The following is a 23,410-nucleotide window of genomic DNA, read 5'->3' as shown; positions in this document are numbered from 1 at the left end:
GAGAACCTGTTGTTAAAATATTTGAATCCCACCACTGAGATATAGTATAGTTGACATATTATAACATAAATTTTCGTTTGTGTCATTCATAAGTTAGGGCAATAATATGTGCTTTTTCAACAATGTACAAGAAAGGCAGAAAAAATAAGTATTGACAATTCTTAAACACGTATGCGGTACGGAACTGTAATATATTTCATGTTATTGGTATTCCGGCACAGTTCGGGCGCTGATCTTTGAAAAAGTATTGGTGACGTGCCAAGTAAAGGGAGATATTACGCTAGAAAAAAGAGGTGGAGTGTTTATGTTTGCAGAAATGAATAAAATAATTTCTAAGCAATGTATATAATGTATGGTTACATTATATATATAAAATATTGTTCATTTTATTAAGTTGATATAATTTCAGAGTGGCATACAATGTGGCAATTTTGTGACATTGAATCAAATAAACATGGACTGAGACTCGCACATTTGGCTCTTCCACTTTTGCAGTCATTCCTGTACTTATGATACATACAACTATCACAGGTGAGTTGTAAACTAACTAGAACATAATTATTGCTACTAATGAGATTCAAAGTTTCAAACATGATCTATCAATACCCGCGTTCACAAGAAAAATAGTTCATAATTTCTTGCTCTCTTTTTTTTAACGAATTTAACACGAAAATCATTTAAACTTTTGTATACTGTATATTTCACCGTACGAAATCCATTTTAATTTTTCTTTAATTTCATCTAAAATGCAATTTATGATAGGTTGACCCATTCGTTACAAATTTCCCATTGAAATAACGCTATAAAAGTATAATTAACATAGTAGAAATAATTCGTAGTCTAGCTATTTGATGAGAGGCATTGAAATATTTTAAGTTTTACCCTAACGTTATTTTTTATTTTGGCTATAAACACATTTTAAAATTTAAGTACTGGTTTCGTAGGGTGAAGCATAGTTACATTTACAGCGATTATTGTCACACTGCACAAAATTGTAAGGAACCATTTGAAATATTGGGATTAGTTCCTGTCATTTACAGTTTACTTTAGAAAGTTCACAATCGTAAACGAGCTAGTCTTATGAACATTTTTTTTCTGGTTTGAATTGAAATATGAATGCTAAAGCATGAAATAATCTGAATATATATTCAAAGATTTGTACTTGATTTTGTTTTTTTTTCTGGAGCATATAAAAACAACCAACAGAAAAACTAGAGCCTAAAGGTGCCCTGATTAATATCACTTTTTAAAAGTTTAATTTAAAAATTAAACTATTAAAGCCGTTAGGCGTTAAGGACTTAGATAAACTACCCATGGAAAATTTTGTGTAAATGGTAGATGAATAAGGTTGGTAATTAATGGGGTTTTAAACTCTTATGTTATATTAATTATTAACATAACTGTCAAATATTCTTTCCTTGGGAATACAACTTACAAGTGTTTAATGCTAATTTTGTTTTTAAAGCTTTGTTGCTAAGATCTTAGCTAGTAAATGATCAATATAATTTATAAATTTAAAACTAAGAGACACTTGGTATTAATTTTATACCACTTAATATGTTTAAATTAAAAAGACAATTTCATTTATTATCACTGAACAAGAATTTTTAAACCTTTTGATACCAATTGTAGAGATATTATTGTTCAAAAAAAAGTTTCTCTTGAGAAACTTGTGTCACATTTATGAATACCATTTCATTATCCATATTAATATATTATTATTAGGTTAACAATAAAGTGGAATTGAATTGGCTTAAAATTTATGATAGAAATCATGTAAACTGCAGATTTTATTTTTCACAATCTTAATTTGTTCATCATATATTCAGAATCAGAGGTGTACAAAAATAGCATTAAAATCTATCTTTTGTCCCACAAGTCACTGATGATTATGAGATGGCTAAGTTGCTTTTCTTCAGTTTTTACTAATGAAGATTTAACCCTCAATTAGTCGTGTGGTAAAATGAAATATATGTGGTCACATGGAGTCATTATGACCATAATGTGATATTGATATTAATATGAAGCTCAAACTCTCATATTTTTTTGTCCAAACACTTATTTGTAAGCAAAACAGAGTATTGAAAGCTTTAGATTATAGTTTACAATATTAAAATGTATTGCAGTGGTGGTAAGTCCTTTTTTAGCCATCTGGATAAAATAAAAGCCAAAGTGGCAATATGAAGATATACAAGAAGTAATTAGATATAATCTAAAATAAACAATTAAAAAGAGAAATGCCAGAAAAGAAGAGATACAGAATAAAAAGACATCTTTTAGCCATAAACTAAAAAAACCCATAAAATCAAGTAAATTAAAATTACAGGAAAAAACTGACTTTGCAAAAAATTATAACCCAAGTAGTCACTTGGGATAAATATGACCCCAATCTATAATTTTGCAAAAACCTACAACTGCAGAACACTGGTGAAGACTGCAACATGGACAGACACACAATTAAGGAAGGTGGGGCTAAGTGAAGTGCCATCTATCACATACTAATTAATTAAAGAAATTGCATGTGGTCATAATGAACCCACACAACCAATTGAGGGTTGAGCAGTAATCCTCATCCTGAACAGTTGTCAGATGGTAACATGATTGAACAAGATGATCACATCTTTTACAGAAAAAATTGTGAAGCTTAAAGAATGATAACAGTTAAGGCTTTTTGACTAGATAATATTTCCCTGGGGGTTTTAAAGGAAATTAAGGATTACATATTTTAGCCACATGCTACTATTTTTATAAGTCCGTTAACAGTGAGCAAGTTACAGATGATTAGAAGTTGACTTATGTCACTCCTCTTTTCAATGGTGGTGATAGAAATAGCCCAGGTATTTATAGGCTTATTAGTCTTACATCAGTGATGGAAAGTGTGATAAAAAATGCTTTGCAAACTAATCTAACAAAGTTTAATAAAATTCTGTTAGATAGTCAACATGGTTTCAGTTGGGGAATATCTTATCTAACTAATATTTTGACATTTTTTAAGAGTGAAGGTGGGGGGAGGAACTTTTTTCCAAAAAATGTGAACCTTTTTTTCAACCCAGAGCATTTAACATTTTAAGTGATTTGCTTGAAAGTCAAATGTTTATGAAAAAGATTCAGAAGATAATGGACCATATAGTCATTTTAGAATATTGGGGAGAGGTCATTTTACCCCCTGGTTGTGCCCCTTATTACTACTTAGGTAGATGAAGGTAAAGATGTGTATTTATTGTATCTGGATTTTCAGAAAGCACTTGTTAAGGTGCCACACTAGAGGCATGATAAAAACATTATAAGCTCTTTGGCTCAGTGTTAGGACATCTCTTTGTTTTATATCAGTGATATAGATGAAGAAATGACAATAAATTGCTTAAATTTGCTCATGATATTAAGGTCTTTGGTATTTTTGGCTGTGAAGATGATGCTACTGGCTTAATAAATGATTTGTTGAGTTGGGTGAATGAATGACAGATGTTTTTTAATTGTAATAAATGTAAAGTAGTGCATTAAGGTAATCATAATTTAAGTTATAATTTTGATTGGAATAATCTTAACATTATTATAGAAGAAAAATATTGTGGTGTTTTTTTGTATATCAGTGTCTTAAACCATCCAAGCAGTGTGTGCTGTTACTGTTGATGGGAAAAAAAAAGAATTGTAGGTTATATTTTCAGGAATATTGAATATAAATCTAAAGAGGTTATAATTTCATTGTGTTGGTCAAAAATTATTTTTACTTGAAGAAAAGAGATCTTAGATGTGATATGATTTATGTGTTTAAGATTGTTATGAGAAGTGATAGTGTCAATGTGTCATCTTTTTGTTTATATTTAATGGTGATGATGGTTGACCTTTAGGAAGAGTTACATTCAGATGTGGTGGATGTAGCAGATTTAAAGGAGTTTAAGGGTAGGCATGTTAAATATTTAAATAATAAAGGCTGTCTTTAAGGGTTGTTTTATTATTTTTCATTATTATTACTTTTTTAGAGTTTAGTTTTGTAGATCAACAACCTTGTTGGACCAACAGGCCCCTTATTCTTAAAAGTTAAATGTCATGTCATATTGTTTAGACAAAATAGCACCATAAAAAAGTTGGGAGACTTTATTGTATTGATACTCTGGATAATCTTGTAAAAGATCACCTTTTACCCTTCTTTTCTCAAGAGAAAATAAGTTCACTTATCCATATAAGGTAAACCTTACATCTCTGGAAACATCCTAATATCCCTGCTGTGAACCCTTTCCAATAAGTCAGTATCTTTTCTTAGATAAAAAGATCAAATTATATACAATGTTCCAAGTGAGGCCTATAAATATTGGTTTGTAAAGACAGATTCTTAGTTCTTTTGACTCTTAATCAGTATGTTTATGTACACTGTAAATTCTGATACGATGCATTGTTCTCTCACACAATAGCTTTTATCGATCTTCCATTGGCCTCTAATATATTGAAAAGAAATTTTCTCGCTTTATGTGCTAGCCTTTATACCCCACAAGTTCGAGCTGCTTATTTAACATGTATAGAACATGCAACAACCCTCTACCAATAGAAGTACAACAGCTGGCTCCCTCTGTACTACTTTACATGAACCTCACCTTTTTGATTGGCACCATATGAGTCAGAGGTGTTTCTCACGTGCTTTACATTTTCGATTTTTTTTTTCTGAACTCTTATACTTTCTTCATATTTGTTTTTTAAAAATAAGTTTGCTTTGCAATTTCTTACATTTTTGTGTGTTACTGACTTTACTTACCATTTTCACACAATTTTATGTGAATTATGAACTTGTGATATACCCTGATTATCACCATGGCTCCTGCTGTTACTCGTGATACACTAACTCCTATTATTCAGGCCTCGTGATCAATGTCTGCCAAGGAGGTGCAAGGCTTGGTTTGTCAGGAGTTGGCTTCTTATATGGGGTTTTCTTCTCCAAGATGGCTGGTGCCTCTGCTGTCTGATGAGATTGTTCAGGACAAGGATGATTTAGACAGCCTTTTTCCTGCTAATCATTTGCCATGCTGCCATGTCCTGCACCTTTGGAGGATGTTTGTTCTTCTTCTCCTTTCCTTCAATTAATTACCAAGTTTGTCATGTTTTGAATGTTTTTCCTGTTTCTTATGATACCTCTCCTTCCCTTTTGTGTGAGATCTCTAACATGGATTATCTGGTGTTCCCCCTTCACCTGAGATTGAGGTTCATGCACAGCAGTTTTTATCACAGTTAAGTTTGGGAGTTAGTATGCCTTGATCCACTTAAGTTTCTGACCAACGTGCTTTAGTATTTCATCACTCATCAAATCCTTATTTGGATTCTCAAGAATTAGATCTGCTGTTACTCCTTTGGGGTTCTAATCCTGAGACTTCTGTCTCATTTTCACAGGTACAGTTTTTGAGGATTCGTCTTATATTTACTTACATTTTTATGTTACCTCTCCTCTTTGCACCTTTTGTCATTTTCCAATGATTTTTCAGAAGACCTCAGATCCCTTCTGTGGTTGAATTTGGTGAGTTTCTCTTCATTAGCCTGTTTCCAACATACTTGGCTGCTTTGTTATTAGGATTTGTCGGGGAGAGATGTGCTGCTTGCAGATGTTTGTCTCCCCCTGTACTCCCTCAGGGACTTAAGGATGGCTTTGTTTTTGCATAACCACATTTTTGCATCTCAAAATTCTCATCCTTATCCTCAATTTTCCCATTTCTGTCATGAACACTGAACCAGTGTTGCCTGTTCAACCAAATTTTTATTCTCAGGTTTTTGTTGTCCCCAAAAAAACCAGGGATTGAAGACCCCTCATTGACCTCTCCTTTCTAAAGCAGTTTCTGAATCCTCTTTTTTTCACCATGGAGTGATTTTTGTCCTTCTGTTGAGTTTTCACTCCAGGTCTTAGCATATCAGTTTCATTTTTAAGGAGTGCAAACTTGATTCTGCTCTTTCCCACTTCCTAACTTTGTCCAAGGAGTATAAATAACAGCACTCCTTAAAGTTCCAATAATGGATTAAAAAAACAATTGAAAATATCATAATCAGAACAGCAAATATGAGAATTCCATTCCCTTTGATTATGTAGCCAATGTGATTTGATGGTGCTTGTGCAAAACCTATTTTTACATTTTAGTTACTCTTAATTTTTAATAAATAAAAAATATACATGAAAAGCAAGAAATAAAGCATTTACCTGGGCCTTCTTTTTTTATACAAATGGTAGTACTGCACTAAATATTTTTTTATTTGATTAAATAATGCACCAAAGAACATAAATAACATGTTGAAAGCAGATAATAACTCATAACTATTACAATTTTTCAGGCTTTCTAACTGTATGACAAGTGCCATTACAAATTAATTTAATGTAATCAGTGTGTTTCCTGAGGGAATGAAGCTTGTACTCAAAGCAATATTAACAATTCTCTGTACAGAAAACAATGTAATACAATAAGTTATTTGATTGATGAAAACGTTAGCTTTATAGTGGTTTATATGGCATTTAATATTGAACATCAGAGACAACTATTGGCAATTTCTGAAAGAGAAGATATAACAAATGGGCATGGGAAGAGGGGTCTGATTTTCTATTTTATTGCTCTGTAACCAAATAAGATTAAAGGCTATGAAAATTATGCTTTGCCTGAGAGGTGGTGACATTATAATGAATAATTTACATTAAATTTCATACTTGTTAGAGTGGTGGTAGGTAAATTAGAGAAGAGAGGATGCTAAAAGAGAGAATTTCACAATTGTCGCAATAGGAGAAATTCAAGATTTTTTTTCATATTGCCTTATAAAATTAAGAACTTCAAACTTGTATACCATTCAAATATGGACTATTAGCTACATTTTTATGCTATACTTTAAACTTTTATTATGAGTACAGTCAAAGCTTGAAACCTTCAATTCTTAGTTATGGGAGAAAGGAATGTTATTTTGGACATCAGCGGCAAAATCACAAGAACTTCAGCTTAAAGTTTATGTATGCATAACATTATGACAAAATGACTACAAATTTGTTAAAAGGTCTTGTAAATGATTTTTTAATTAGATTTTCATCACAAAATTAACAGTTCCTGAACAGTCACAATATAAACCCATGTTAGAATTTCAGTTTTGTTACTCCTTGTGTTTTTTATTTTGTTTTTGTTATAAGGAGAGCAACTTATAGCTTTTCTTGTATTTATTAAAATGAAAGACTGGTGGATGCATACCTTCATGTTCCCATCTCTCCATCTTCATGTTGTTTTCTTCTCTCTGTCCACAAGGGGCGTGTTTTCCATTTCCTGGCTCTTTTGTTAGGGCTGGCCTTGGCTCCTTACATTTTTAGCTGGTTAGTCAAGACCTTTGCTTGACGTCTTCATTCCTTGGTATTCCAATTTCATCATTATATGGACTATTGGCTTCTTCCTATTTGATGTATTCCAACCACACCCATTTGCTCCTAGAGGAGGCAGCTCATGTGAGATGATTAATCAAAGTGGAGAAATCTGTCCTTTCCCCTGCACAGTACCTAGTTTACTTGAGAGTTTTCTTCAATTCCAACCTAAGTTTGGCCCAGCTTTTTCTAATTCATCTTTGGAATATGGATCAGTTGGGCATCAAGGCCTTATCTTCTCATTGTCTTCCAGCTCCAGAGGTTCTATCTCTTTTAGGATATGGACTTCTTTGGAAGCTCATATACTCACTGTTGTGCTCACATACATTCCTTTCAGTGGGAAATACACAATCAATGGAACTTCCAATCAGATCCCTTGGATCAACTGGTTGTCCTTCCTTCTTTCCTTTGAACCAACCTTGCTAAGTGGTTAGACAGAGGAAATACTATGGCTGATGTTCCTCTTCCACTTTATCATCTGGACCTGCATCTTTTTACCAATTGAGAATTGAGATATGCCTCCAACCCACAGGATATTTTCGGGAGTTTGCCAAATCTGGGCTTCATGTCAACGTCTTATTTCTTCCTACACCATCTGGCTGTGTCCTTCTATGGTGGAGTTTGTCTACTTCCTACAAGCAGTGGTTTGACTCTTAACTTGTATGTCTTTTTCTGTTATGTTTCTTTCAGGAGCCTCCTTTTGCTTCGTTATACATTGGGACCCCACTCAGTGGTGAGTGTTGCCTGGTCAGTTATGCTTTCCTATAAACCTGCATTGAATATCTTTACATTTATAATGCACACTGTCGAGATGGGGTGTTCCACAAGATCACTAGTGGTATGTATATATATCTTTCTCAGTGTGAAGAATTCTGATAATTCTATGGCAGACCATCACTCATGGACTATCGTGAGTAAAGCAAAAGGGGATTGCTGCCCATCCCTGCCACTCCTTCAATTGAATAAATCAGACATGGTCTGCTTTTTAACATAAGGTTTTGCTGTCACCCATTGCACTTTCTCCAGTGTGATGTTACTCTAGACTCCTTAGTGCCTTTTACCCCTCACTTCCTTGAGTGGAGTTTGGGAGTCCTTGCCACTCCCAGTTCTTAGCCTCTGTGTTGGTGAACCATGGAGGCTTCATCTTGCGTGTAGAACACATATCATAAAGTTCATATTGCTGTACTCAGTTGAGAAAAGGGCAAAGTTGGAAACCTTCCTACCTTTAACCCCTGTAGGGTTAAAGGGTTAATCCAGGTGTGCTGATTTTGCTGGGAGCTGGACCAGGCAATGCTGGATCTTCCTCGTAATACCTTGTTCAGTTAGATAGCACCTTATTCTTACAGTTGAGACCAGTAGATGCCCCTATTCTTAGTAATTTCAGTTCCATGATGTTTCCTTTCTCTGCTTCTACTGTTGTGCTCAGGGGATTTCATCCACTTCATAATATCAGTTGCGGGATGTACGATGCCTTGTTCCTACAGTTGAGCAAGAGTTCTGCATTCTCCTTATACTGCCAGGTGCATGGATTCTATTCATTGTTTTTACAGTTGAGTTAGAATCATTATTTTCCTGTTCATAATACCAGGTACAGGATGATTATCTGTTCTTATGGTTGAGATGAGGCTTACACACAGCTGTACAAGCCCTGGTTTAGAATATTGTACTTCCCAACTCCTATGGTTGAATTTGGAAGTTTGTGTGATGGTTGCTGCTTGCTTACTTCTTTATTGTCATTCTGGTTGCTTGCAGTATAGCACTGTGTTTCCTTATGGGTAGAGTTGGTGTATATTTTGCTAAAGGACCACTTAACCCAGCCACCATATGCTGTATATCTTGATTTTGATCTTATGTGAGCACTTCCACCTCATATTTCCAAGAATGGTGTTGAGGAAATACCTAGCAATGTCTAGATGAATGCCTCCATCTTCATTATTCTGAGAACTGGCCATTGGTTTTCTGTTTTTTCCATGGGGGTTTGGAGTTACCTCTCACTGTCCATTTTTTCCTCTTTATACTCCTCATGATTCTTTTCCTTTCAGAGTCAGTTTGTTTCCAGCCAAACGTATACAGTTGAGTATTGCATGGGACTCATGTTGATTATTTACACAGTTCTGTGTTTTCTGAGGTCTTTATTTTGCTAGATCAATGCCTCGATGCTGCCCATTTCATAACAGTACACTTCTTTAAGGCCAAAAAGCAAACCTGTTTCAGAAGTGGTGCAGTTCAATGCATTAGAGGTCAGTGGAAGATTGAAAAAAAGCTGATGTGTAAGCCAAGGTAACTATTTGAGTGTAAGAAAATGATAACATTCAGTGAGCTTTACTATTAGCAACAGAGTACTGCTTTGATGGCTTGAGTGACTTCACCACCACTATACTAAGATTGTTTTCTTTAGTCATGCTATTCACTGAGATCTTATTTATATTGAGTATGTAATGTAAATGACAGTGTAAATGTAATACCTTGCATTTACTTTAAGTAAAGGTAATTTGTAGTAATTTGCAAATAATTGTATAACTTGCCAGTTGATCCAATTAATTATGTTGTATCTCAGTGTCCTTAATTCAGATGGAAATACCAAATAATTTAATGTAATTAGTAAAACTTACTAATTATGCATGCCTTTATTAGTATCATTAATGTAAAGAAGAAAAGTCAAAGGTCCATGCTCTGACCCTAATTTCACTGGACTTCATTAATAACAATTGTTTACTTTCTTTGATTTAATCATTCTATGACCCATGGAAGCTGTCTGTGACCTGATTGGGGTGAGATCGAGTCCTTCATGCAGCCTGGGGGTATCTCTCTGGGAGGTGCTGATTTGAATTTTCATTCTGAAATGGGATATTCTGGGAAGAATTTAGACTCCCTGTTTCCTGCTCCTTCTTTCACTAGAGCTTCCTCTCCTGAGGACTCATCTGATCAGCCACCTTCTGCCCCTTTTTCTGCAGTTAGTTACACATGTTTGTGAAGTTTTGGAGATGCAACCAGTTGCTTTTTGAGTCTTGCCCTGCTTTTTTGTCTGATCATTCTCAAGGGGATTACTTAGTTTTTCTTCCTTCTCCTGATATTACTGTGCATACAGGGAGGTTTGTAACACAATGTCCCCCCCCTCCCCTCATTTATCTGAACAACATGCCCTGGCATATCATTGTCAGGAAAATATATATTTGGACACTCAAAGGTTGGATCTATGGGGTGGCTGGTACGAACCTATTATCTCTTAACAGGTTGTCTGAAGCATATCACCGATTGCCTCAACAATTTGATGATGAACTGGGCCATTTACTGGTCACTACTATGACACGTTTGTTCTCTTCAGGACTTGCCTTGGTATCGTGGTTGGTCTGTTGCTGGGACTTGTTGAGTCGTGATGCATTTTTGGAGGGTATTCACTTACCTTCTTCTGCCCTTTGAGATTTATGTTTGCAGTCTTCTTAATTGTCTTTGGCTGCTAGACCCTATTTTATTTTCATTTGTACTTCTGCAGGTTAATCCCTTCATGTCTCAAGGCCCCTTCCTTCCACTCCTCATTCCATTGGTTCTCTTAATCATTTCCATCCTTATTATCGGGAGATATTTTGTGGGCCTGTATGTGGACTTCTCCTGACACGTTCATATCTCATTACCTTCACGATCTGACAGTTTCCTCTTCAAAGTGACTTCATCTTCTCCTTGTGGCTGTGTTGACTACCTCTACTAGATTTTAACAGGATGGTGAATAATGTTTTATCTGATTTACAGTTATTGTTCTTTTCTCTACTAGGGTCCCTATTGATTTTTTTTTGGATCCCACTCAGTGGTGAGTGTTGCCCAGTTGGGTATGCTTGTATTTAAAATCCACACTAGCAACCTTTATATCGGTTCCTGTTTGCAATGGGCTTTGTTGAGATGAGGTGTTCTTTGCATCCAGATGGTCTTATGTCCATTAGAAATATTGTAATATGATATCACCATCCAGAAAAGGACAGAGATCATACAGAAAGCATCTGCAGAGAACAAATGTATGTCACGAGAAGTGGTATCAAAGTGGGGAACACCGCACTACATCCAGAACAGGTATGCTCTTCACCCAGAACTAAAGAAAATTCAGAAGGGTGGAATATAATACCAGTATGATGGTCCAGCCCTGACCAAATGGCTGAGGTTCCACAACTCGGGTTGGATTTAAGGAGTCATGGTACCCATATCCCATGTTGGTGGCCAGGGCAGTCAGACTGCAGATATATATATCTTTGTGATAGGATCCCTACCAGTAAACACAGAATGATGCATTTCAAACCAAAGGATTAATGAAAGAAATAAAGCAACATCAAAGTGGACAATCCTTCTGATCAATCTAAATAAGTCCAAAAGGCAACATCCCAGGTCTGGATTGACAGGATCACATGCCATACTCCACCAAAATCCAGAACTCATCCAGTCTGGATTTACAAACAGTTGTCTTCATTCTCCACCAAGTGGGCAAGGAGAATTCTGCCTACCCATGGAATTAAGGAGAGGATGTGGATCACTGTCCCAACAAGGACCAAAGATGGGACCGTGTCACGTTCAGATTTATGAAGAGATAGTGGTCCTCCTGCATGAACAACATAAGATCTGACAGTGTTCATAAGAGGGTTCAAGCACCCCCCCCACCAGATACCTAAGCATCAAATTAGGATTGGTTTTACAAGTAGGCTCCAGCATAGGTTGGTCATGCTCCTACCAACATCTGGGAAAAAAACATCCAGGGACCCAGGTAGGAGGGTTGCCAACTTCACCTTCTTCTCCGAGATTGGAGAAAATTCAACACTCAGAAGGTAAATCCTCTGTCCACCACCCCAGCAACTGGGAACTGGGTGTGGTTAGGACTCCCGAGCTCCACTAGTAGAAGTAAGGGGGGGAACATAAGCTTTGGGGAGTCCTGAGGATCAGGTCTCCAAAGACAGTGCAACAGGTGAACCATGTTCCTTAATTTTTAAAATCAAACTGATCTCGACTGATTCAGCTCTAAGATCAGCAGGGACTGGCAAAAAACCCCTTAGCTTTACTTATTATAGTTCATGAGTACCACTGAGTGTGTGATTCTAGCTATTGGTGTCAGTGGAGGTATGTATGTTTTGGAAGTTATCATTTTCCTAATCTGAAAATGTATTTCCAAACATACACATCTCTGCTGACACTCTTCCTCCTTTTCTCCACACTAAGAGCCGGTGTTAGTGACCGGAATGTGGTAAGTCTCGAAAAAGGGATTTTATTGTCTGTATATGGTGCTTATGTACACTACCTGCATAGAGGGCGTGTGAGGGCCAGTGTAAAGTTTGGCAAAGTAGAAATTGATAAGGGCAGTCGAGTGGGGTATATAAAGACTGGAGCAAGCAAACACAACTTTAGATTGCAAAGACAAAGATCAAGAAATAGCTATTAGTGTCAGCAGAGGTAAGTATGTTTAGAAATACATTTTCAGTTTAGGAAAATGATAACTTCTAATCATTATTCTATATTTGAGTGCATAACTATTATTAAATTAATTATATGTTCCATTTTATAAGTTGGTTTAAGATATGAACATACACACATGAGAATTATTGATATTGTTAACTGCCATCATGTATAATTGCAAAGAAGTTTTGACTAAAATGCTGTTCAATTTGTTATAGTCCTGAATAAATCATACAATAGCAAGAACTTGTGATGAATACAAAATAATGCAAAAATGATTTGTTGTTTAGTGATATAAAATTTTACAAAATTAAATGTGAATGTTTATTTAGGAACTAGATGGCTAAATTCAATTATATATATATTAATTGAGTTGTTTAGTTGGGATTTTGAAGGACCTTCCTTTCTCTCACACTCTTCATCTTCTCCTCATTTATGTATGTATAGCCCCCAGTGGCACAGTGGTATGCCTTCGAACTTGTACCGCTACAAACCAGGTTTCGATACCCATGGTGTGCAAAGCACAGATAGCCCTTTGAGTAGCTTTGTGTTTAATAAAAAACACTAACACACACCATTTATATACAACTGCTTTCTGCTAAGTCCATCTTTTTCAATCAGAAGACCAAGAATGTTCTACTCAAAAATAGAAATGACCATAAACAACACACTACTGTCTTCAAACCCAGTGTAACTCCGTCATTAATAGTATGCTAAGTTACTGTCTGGGATAATGGTAAAATCTTAATGAATATGCTTGTGCAAAATATTGTGACAGTAGTATATTTGGAAGAGCTTAATATTGATTTGATTCCCACCTTTCCAACTCTGAAAAATTGATAGTGCAATATAATAGTCTGATGTATTATAGTTTTACCAACCTGAAGTCTAAACCTTAGTTGTTATTAATTTTCAATATTTAAATGCATTGTAAGTATGATACACTGTTGTTAACTCTCATACTCTAATTTCTCTTTTCAAGGATGTGTTCTTTGATTCATAAAGTTAGAAATATTTTTGTGAGAGGATCTTTGAGAATTCATGCAGCAAATTATAATCATGCATCTTCAAGAACACTGGCAAGGATGCTGTCTGATCCTGAAAACAAAGGAGAACGACAAGAGCATATAAACTTTGATATATTAGGTACCTGGGATAATAGGATTGATCTTCCAATATTGATGCAGCAAAGTATCAAACTTGGAAAGCCAATACCCCAAATATCAATTAAAAATGTGGGAGTTGCTTCTGTGACAGGAAGAAGACTAACAAATGAAGATAGACTGTGGTAGGTGAACATACATACTTTTGTAGTTACCTAAACTTGAATATGACAGCAATAGTAATAGATTTGAGCTTTGAAAGTCGAAATGTAGATGTTAGCTTTTGCAACATTGTTTTTGGTTAGAGTTATAAACTTTGGTGATATAGTGTATACAGTGTTTTTGGTTATTAGTTTAGACTTTTGTTGGAATGATTTATGGATGCAAGAACATAAGAAAAAGCAAGTTGAGTGAAGGTCATTTGGCCCATTGAGGTCACTGCTCAACTGTTACACCAACCAATAAAAGCAATCAACGCCAAACAACATAATGTTTTTCCATCAAGATTATCATACTTCTGACACAAACAGCATAGTTTGTCTTTTTAAATATTTAATATAACTGAAGAGCCCAGTAAACTGTTCATGAAAACAAAACATTTTAGGTTTTCAATTAAAACTTTTACAATGTAACTCTTTTTAGATCCACAAGAATCTTTCTCTGTTGTGAAATACATTGAGTTATAGCATTCCTGACATCACTCTAAAACATTATTAACAATTAGGCCAATATACAAAATTTCACAGCGTACAGTATGCTACCAAAGTTAAGAGAATTTAAAAAGTGTCAGCTGTATATAATCTTTTAATACTTTATAAATTTTATTTTTTGTTTACTTCATTAAATTGTCATTGTTATGAATGACACAAGTCCAGACCTTTCCTTATTTCATTATACTCTCTATTTTATTAAACTTCTGTGCAAATGGTATTTTACTTACGATAGGGGTCTAGAGCTATTATGCAGTGAGAAAATCTAGTAACATAAATCATGAAAATGTTGTTTTTAATTTTAGTGATCTTACCTTAAGTGAACAGCTTCAAAATGCTCTATCAAAAGGTTTAAAGTTTTGTCTACCTACCCATAAACTTAGTTTCTTAAGTTCCTTTTTTCCATTTGAATGTATCTACAGAACTCTTAAATCCTTTCCTAGTTTTAACAAGATAACACACCAAACATAGAATGCCTTATCAAAACTAGATTTAAAAATGTGGCATTGTCCTCCTTCTAGAACTTCAACCCCTTAAAAAAAAACATTCTTCTATTATGCAGTTGAATTTTATACCTTAAAAGAACTTGCCAGTAATCGAAACGTCGTTGTTCAGCCAGATAAAAATGGAAGATATTTAAAATGACAGAACAGGGTTTAAACCCCTCGATAATGATTGGCTTCAGTTTACTCTCAAGCGTGAGAAAAAGCTTCAACAGACTTTAAAATATTTTTAAAATTATAGGTTCATCTCTGACACCACTTGTGCAGAACTTTATCCTACAGGTTCCTCCTCTGGTCTTATATGTGGCTTACTGAAAATACCCAAAAATGGTTTACCCCTCAAACCTATTCTATCTGTTGTTGGTTGCCATGCCTACAAGCTTGCTAAATATCTGGTACCTACATAAGCTCACTAACTAAGAATCAGTTTACTTTTAAAGATTCTTTTTCATTTGCTCAAGAGATATCTAAACTTCCTAATGTAAATCAATTCGTTATGTCCAGCTTTGATATTCAGTCTTTATTCACTAACATCCCACTTGAGAAAACAATTAAAATAATTATTAAACAATTATTTCCTACCAAAAATGCTCTGCACTCTAACTTTAACCAACAAAAATTTGAACACCTTCTTAAATTGGCCCTCAAAGAAAATCACTTTGTTTTTAATGGTCATCTTTATGATAAGATAGATGGAGTGGAGATGGGTTCACCTCTAGGTCTAACCCTTGCAAATATTTTTCTGTGTTATTACGAATGTTAATGGCTGGATATTTGCCCCCTTGTATTATATAGAAGGTATGTTGATGATACTTTTCTGCTTTTTCACAGCACTGATCATGCCAAGAAGTTTTTAGAATACTTAAACTCACAATATCCATGTATAAACTTTACATGTGAAATGGAAGAAAACAATAACTTAGCTATTTTAGATGTCCAAGTAAACAAAATAAACAATCTCTTTGCCACATCTGTTTACCGTAAGAAAACATTTACTGACTTATATACTCATTTTGACAGTTTCATACCAAACTCCTTCAAACATAACCTTGTTTTAAATCTTCTAAACAGATTGTATAATATCTGTTCTGACAACTTCTGTCTTCACTTCATTTCAAAACTTCATAACGTATTACAAAGTAATGGTTATCCACTTAATTTCTTGCACTCTATCACACAAAAATTTTTAACATGTAAAATAGAACCTATCATAAAGATACACATTGTCTCAAAATATCTACTAGTTGTTATTACTTCTTTCATTGGCAAACAAAGTTTTAAACTCAAATATTAGATTGAAAAAATAATCAAAACATATTACCCACTAATTAAGCTACATTTAGTATTTACGTCAGCATTTAGAATTAAAAATATGTTTAAAACCAAAGATGCTCTACACATTCTTATGTGCTTGTGGGTCGTATATCAATACACTTGTGGTTGCTGTAAAGCTACCTATATTGGTAAAACTACACATCACCTACAAATATATACACATGAGCACATGGGCATTTCAGCAAGAAGCAGATATAAGCTAAATAATCCACCAGAGTCTTGCATTTGATTGTACAGTGAGAATAACAACCACCCCATACTTCTAGAAAACTTTAAAATTCTCGACTCTGGAACCACAGATTACGAACTCTTTATTAAAGAAAGCCTTTCCATTTTCAATGATCACTCAACACTAAGTAATAATATCAACTGCTCGCTGTTGTCATTAATGTTTTTTTTATTTGATATTTATTATTATTTTAAAAATACAGTGCTTATATTTATACTTAATCCTTTCTCTATAATAGTTTTTCTTAACAGTGTTTAAATCTGTTCCTTCTAAAGTTTTGATTGAATACAAAAACTCACTCAATGGTAATGTTGTTTTTTGTAGGTCGAAAATTGTGAAATAACTTTTTCTTTGGAGATATTAATGCTGATGATGGAATTTTAAGGAAATTCTGAAACATCAGTAATAAAGAATTTTTTGGTATTACCATGTTCTTAATATTTATTATACATCTGTAGATATAATACAAATGATACTTTTTCTTAAAGTTACAATGATTATCTTCAAAATAAATATAGTTGCAATGAAATCAGTTGGGTATTATGGTAGTGGGGAAGGGTTAAGTCTAATTTTTATGTCTTGCTTTCAGGATTTTTTTTTACATCTTACAAAATCATTCATAATAGTTTTCTTCAAAAAAATATTTTACCTGTGTGGTATTATATTAATACTCAGTGTAAAGACCTATCTTTTGCCTTTAAAATTAGATATTTTATAAAGCTCTAAGTGAAGTGGTTTCATTTTATAGAAAAAATGTCAAACCTACCCTCAAGGCAGCAGAGGCTGTTTCTTAGTTTAGCCTTGTTTTGTGGTTTTCCTGTAAACAGTCATTTGATTGCATATTTCAAGTGATTACCATATAAAATTATTATATGATATTGAACAATGATTTACTCAATGAAGTGAAACACTCATCCACTATTTATCATTCTGTATCTTTATTACATTCCAATTTATTCAATGAAGCAGTGTGATTAAAGCAAAGAATGAAATAGTGCAAATCTCACTTGTCAGTGCTTGTGCCATAGCTTGCATTAATAAAAAGAGCATGGACTATCCTATTTGACTTCACATCTCTTAAAAAAACACAAATTATGTTTATTTGTACAATCCAATGTTTATTCGTTCCCAGTTTACTCATATTTCACTCATTACTCATCATCTGCATCTTAAAATACAGTCTCATCACTCTCAGAATCATAAATCTGGTCCACAATGTCATTATTGTCTGTCTCTGTAACATGTGAAATGTCCTCTAAATGAGACATCAATTCTTCAGGCATCTGTGAGCCACCGAACCACCTGATCCATACATGCAATCTTCTTCATACCACCCAGACCTCTTTGGATCCCACTCATTCAAATTTTGTGTATTTGCATGCTTCCACTTAGCTGCTACAAAGTTTTTTTTTGTCTTGATTTTCTCAAGAAGTGTACTATGACAAGGAGGAAGGATACTGGCAGCATTTTCTTTTATACTATCAAAAGGATTTTTCTAATCCTTCATGCAGTATCCCATCAACATATGGAAGATTAGCCAAGTCAGTGTTAATCGTCCACTTTGTGTGTGACGAGTACAAAACACCCTCAATAAAGGATGTTGAGAGAGAAAAGAGGGATGAAAGTAAAGATGGCATAACCATTACCAGTCCAGTCAAAAAGGTTTTTAACTTTCATGATGCTCTTTCTTTCACAAGGATCAAAACTTCATTGTTGAATTTTCTGATTGAGGAGTGGAAGAACGACTCTTATAGTAAAACAGTTGGGTTTTTCAAATTGTTAGTGGGTTTAATAGGTAACGGGTGGAAGTTTGAGGGAGGCAATGGTAAAGTGAACACAGTACATGTTCCTGAGTTAGATTACACACATGAAGAAGCAAACACATGCATTATCTGGCATATCTCATTTGTTCTTAGAAAATCACCAGTTAAAGCAAACACTTGTGTATGGCATACAGACACAGGTGTGATAGTTATTCTTTTGCATCATGTACCAGATATGGCATTTTGATATGGTACTTCTCTCTTCTCTCAAGATTAGCTATTCTTGTCCAGTGCTGTCCTATATATGCAAATTATTTCTTTATGCATGCCACAAGCCTTCTGCTCCCCCTAATTGGAATTGAATGATTCCAACATGTCTCTCATGTAAATCATCATGTGTCACTTCTCCACCAATAGGAGCATGACATACTCATGTGCTGCATATGATTCCCTCTATATGCCTTTACCGAACTGTAACTTTTCGTTTGGCAGCACTTGTGTTTGGATGTGTACCTTTTTGATTGTTTAAAGTTTCACATTTGTCTGTAGCATACTCACGAAGATATCTTCATTTATTTTCTCTTCTAGTTTCTATTAAGACTGGTTCTTAACTTAACTTTAATCCCAGTTTATTACAGTTGCATTGTTATTTATACTTTTGATTAATTGTTGACTCTTCTTCATTATGAATTCTGAAGTTCATGTTACCACTTCCGGGGTCACACCTGTGACTAGTGCTGTGTCTCAGAACTCAGGTGTGGACAACCCCGTGGGAGATTTATTTGCATTTATTTGCCAGGAGTCAACCTCTGTCTCTGGACCTCGCCCCACTTCTTCCTGAACAAGCTCAGCTTGTTCAGATGGATGAGGACTTGGATCACCTGATTCCATTTTCCGTGCCTTCCCACACCCCACCTGAGGAGTCAGTTAGGCCTAATATGGTATTTTTGAATTTTGTTTCTCAGGTATGTGAGGTTTTATCGCTTTCCCCTATTTCCTATGAACTACACCCTTCCTTACTACATGACCAATCTTCCCATCCCTATTTGGTCCCCCCCCCCCTTCCCAGATATTCAGACACATGCTGACCAATTTGCCTCACAATTAAGTTACAGAATTATCATGCCTCGCCTCACTGGCTTTGGATCAGTTTGCTCTTGCCTATCATCGTGCAGACTGTTCTTTTCTGGACCAGCAATTGTTAGGTTCCATTTTGCCTGTTTGGTGTGTGCCTCCAAATCTCCTGTAAGTCTGACCCATGCCCAATTTTCCTGCCTTGTCTTACCTTCACAACTCTTATGGTATCTCTCTACCTTTCATCTCCTCTCTGAGGCTATCCACCAAAATCCTGAGGGATTTTCTGGGTACATCCTCTCCCTTCTTTCTTCCACATTGGCTCGTTTGTTGTCTTCAGCTCTGGCTTTACATACATGGTTTCTCTGTTGTTGGGACCTTCTAGGTAATGATGTGACCTTAACTCGCGTCCAATTACCATAATCTTATCTTTGGGTTTTACGTATGGGCCCATTTCTTGAGCAGTATGTTTTTGACATGATTCCTGTATCTTTGGAATCATAATTTGCATCAGTACAACAGTCTGCCCTTTCCAACCTTGTTGCCCATTTGTCTCAGTCAGAGCCCAGTATGGCACCTGTTACCATTTCTCATCCCATCCCTTCCATTCCCAACTCTTACCAGTCCGTTCTCAGGGTGCCTCGTCTTCTCATTTTCTTTGACGATGCTTGTCACATCTCCAACATCCAGTGGGAGCTCAGCTTGCCAATTTTCTTCATCACTGATGTCCTTTTGTCAAGGATCAAGTTTTATCGGAAGGATTCATGATCCTGTTCTTTCCCATCTCTCATGTTTCCAATACCTGTATCCTTCCCTCTTCGTCAGGATTCCATGACCAGCCAGCATCTGTCAGAGGCAGTTCAGGAACTACTATCTCAGTAGGCCATTGAACCTGTTCTATATCCTTCACCAGGATTTTATTCCAGACTCTTCTCAAAACACTGGAAGCTGAAGGCCTGTCATCAATTTGTCCTGCTTCAGTCACTTCATTCAACTACCCCATTTTACCATGGAGTCATTTCTCATGCTATGGTGTTTTCTCTAAGCTTATGGATGACCAAGATGGATGTCGCCAATGCTTATTTCCACATCCCTATATCAATTAAATTCGTCTCTCACAAAATGGCTTATCAATTTCACACCCCGACCCTTCAGGCTTGCTTCCACCCCTTATATTTTCTGTTGGATGGTCAGAGCTTTTGCTCACCATCTTCATGCTCTGGGGTTGCACTTTCACCATTATATCGACGACTGGCTTCTTCTGGCTCATTCTGAACTGGATTCTGTTGACATCTCTCTGTTTTCAAATGTTAGATCTACTGTATTGCATCCCCACACACCACATTCATTGTGTGTCCCATTCTGGATGCTTTCAGTCTTGTAGCAGATCATCTTTCCCACCCCAACCAAATATATTTGATGGAGTGGTCTTTAGATTCACTTGTTTTCCAGTGGCTTTGCGATTGGTGGGGTTTTCCCGATGTAGAAGCATTTGTCACGTACCTCAATCACAAGTACCCCTCTGTTGGTCCCTGGTACCTCATCCTCGGGCTCTGTTTGTCAATACTTTCAGCCCGGATTGGTCCTACAAATTCCTTTATGTTTATCCTCCTATCTGATTACTTCATTGGGTGATCTTTCTCATCCATACCACTCCATGTCGAGTCCTTCTGATTACTCCTTAATGGCCAACTCAACCGTGGTTTAAACAATTACAACAACTCCAACTTTTCCCTCCAGTACCTCTTCTTTTGTGTCCCTCCCATCTTTGTCAATCTCAGTCACTGGTTCTACATTCAGCCATTCATATCCTTCGTCTTCATGCCTGGCTTTTATCCTTGGTAAGGAGATCAGGTTTCTCCCATCGAGTAGCTTTCCTTTTAGCTTGTTACATATACCCTTCTTCAATGGAGGTGTATCAGCACAAATGGAAACTGTTCCACAGTTGATCTGCGATTCGGGATTTCCAGCTAACTGATTTACTGTAGGTCAAGTGACAGAGTTTCTTACATGACATTTTGACTGGGGGTCTTTGGTCTCCTTGCTCTTGGGATATCAGGCTGCGTTATCTCATACCTTTCATTTTTCCCGATACCGTCAAGTTTTTGCTTCCCCTATCCTTACCATGTTAATACATTCCTTTCGAATTCGTTGTCCCCCCCAGATGGCCTATTCTCCTAGACTGGAATATTTATGTGGTCCTCCATTCCTTCACTTTACCTCTGTTGGAACCACTTTCCTTGTGTTCCATGTTAAATCTCCGTATCTCCAGGTCTAACACTTTTCTACAGAAAAATTTATTAATTTTTCATATCTGCTATAGCTAGATATTTTCAGGCTTAACAATTGTTATGGTGTGTGCCTTTTATAAGAATGATTACAATTATATTTGTCATATGACATTAGAATTTAGCCTAGTATATTTTTAAAACAGTTCATTCTTAACCTAGTTCCTCAGGGAGTTTCAAGAATTAGAAGAGTGTATAATAACAGTATTCCAACCATACTATATTTCTCATATTTTAGAGATGCTGACAAAACCCTATGTTGCTGCTTTGTTTATATCTCTTGAGCTTCTAAATTTTGTTGTGTAACTAGTAACTATAATTTTTCCTTTTTACATATTTTACATCATAACATAAAAAAGCTAAATAATCTTTTTTTATTTATTGTTTTATTCTGTGGTTTGAGAACACCTTGAAAAATTCACTGGTGATTAGCAAATAGGTGGATAATTCATGCCAGTGTAACGGGCAGTGCCTTTAGGGCTAGTCGTTGGAGTTTTGACTATACTGCTGATTACACCAAATTTATTTAATTGAGGATTGCAGTGGCGAGTGGAGCTCACAAGTCACTAAGTATGTCTTGATGTTTTCTCCAACTCTTGTCTCAACCAGAATTGGCCTTCACCTCTTCACCTGCAAGCTATGGAATGTTTGGTCACCAAGATTTGTGATTCTCATTTTCATCCTGAATAAAATGTTCTTTTATTTTAGGGGACTCTGACTTCTCTGGATCCACTCATTCCTTTTGGACTTGCACATAGGCACCTTCTCCAGTGGACCTTGCAAGACCAGTGGAACCTTTTTGGGACACACTGTCCTCAATTGTGAACCTCTTCTCTTCTTGAGAACTTATTATGGTGGCTATATTGTACCAATAACACATCCAACATTCCCTTATAAACTGCAGACTGGATCTCAATCTATTCACCAATGCTTCCCTCTTGGAGTTGGAGTGCATCTCTGAACAACGACATGACATCTGGTGTTTGGACACAAGACAAGAGTTCACTCCATATCAATGTGCTTGAACTTCTCACTTCTTGTTGGGCATGTTCCCATTTCCTATCTCTTCCTGTGGATCAGTTGGTCATTATTCGTTCCAACAATTCCACAGTCATTTCTTACATCAACTGTCAAGGGGGCATCTGACCCAAGGCTCTTTGCTTTTTGGCATTGGACCTCTTTTTCTGGGCCCATTCCAATTGAGTTTGTGTCACTTGTCATGTATCATGTACAAGAACTATAAATCTTGTGGTGGATTACCTCTCTTGGCTGGTAAGGCACACCCCTCACAGATGCCTTTGCCACTCTACTCTGATTTGGATGTCATAGGCATGTATGTGGGGCCAGAGTGACTTTCTGAAGGTTCTTATTCATAACAAGCTTTTTGAAATGAAATCTACTGTTGTCATTTGGCCATGTAGTCTTCGTAAGTATCAAAGGGAGGAAGTTGTCTTGTGTAGACTATGCATTTGTCACAGTTTTTTACTCATTGTTTTCTTTTATCTGGTACTGATTTGCCAATATGTGGCTTTTGTAAGACTGAAATCACAATTGCCTATGTCTTGCTTGTGTTTTTAGATTTTTGAGGGCCATGGTCCTTTTTTAATTCTATTTACGT

The 23,410-nt window shown here is 35.8% G+C and overlaps 1 protein-coding gene across 4 annotated transcripts in view; it reads left to right on the top strand.

Moving 5' to 3' along the window:
• Positions 1–213: 213 nt before the first annotated feature.
• Positions 214–23,410, top strand: part of LOC106464027 (protein phosphatase 1K, mitochondrial-like) — a 63,775-nt gene continuing 40,578 nt past the window's right edge. Inside the window, exons 1-2 of one of the 4 annotated variants that reach the window (XM_013924135.2) lie at positions 214–531; positions 13,770–14,075. In XM_013924135.2, the coding sequence (XP_013779589.1) occupies positions 13,771–14,075 (305 nt within the window). In that variant the 5' untranslated portion in view covers positions 214–531; position 13,770. Of the gene's footprint in view, positions 532–865; positions 995–1,084; positions 1,225–12,762; positions 12,785–13,769; positions 14,076–23,410 lie in introns of those variants that run through there. The other 3 variants (XM_013924137.2, XM_022391675.1, XM_022391676.1) reach the window with 3 other exon arrangements.

Source organism: Limulus polyphemus, unplaced genomic scaffold (genome assembly GCF_000517525.1).
Source record: "Limulus polyphemus unplaced genomic scaffold, Limulus_polyphemus-2.1.2 Scaffold1544, whole genome shotgun sequence".
NCBI lineage: Eukaryota > Metazoa > Arthropoda > Merostomata > Xiphosura > Limulidae > Limulus > Limulus polyphemus.
Note: the sequence above shows the minus strand (reverse complement) of the source record. Positions and strands in the feature narration are given on the sequence as shown.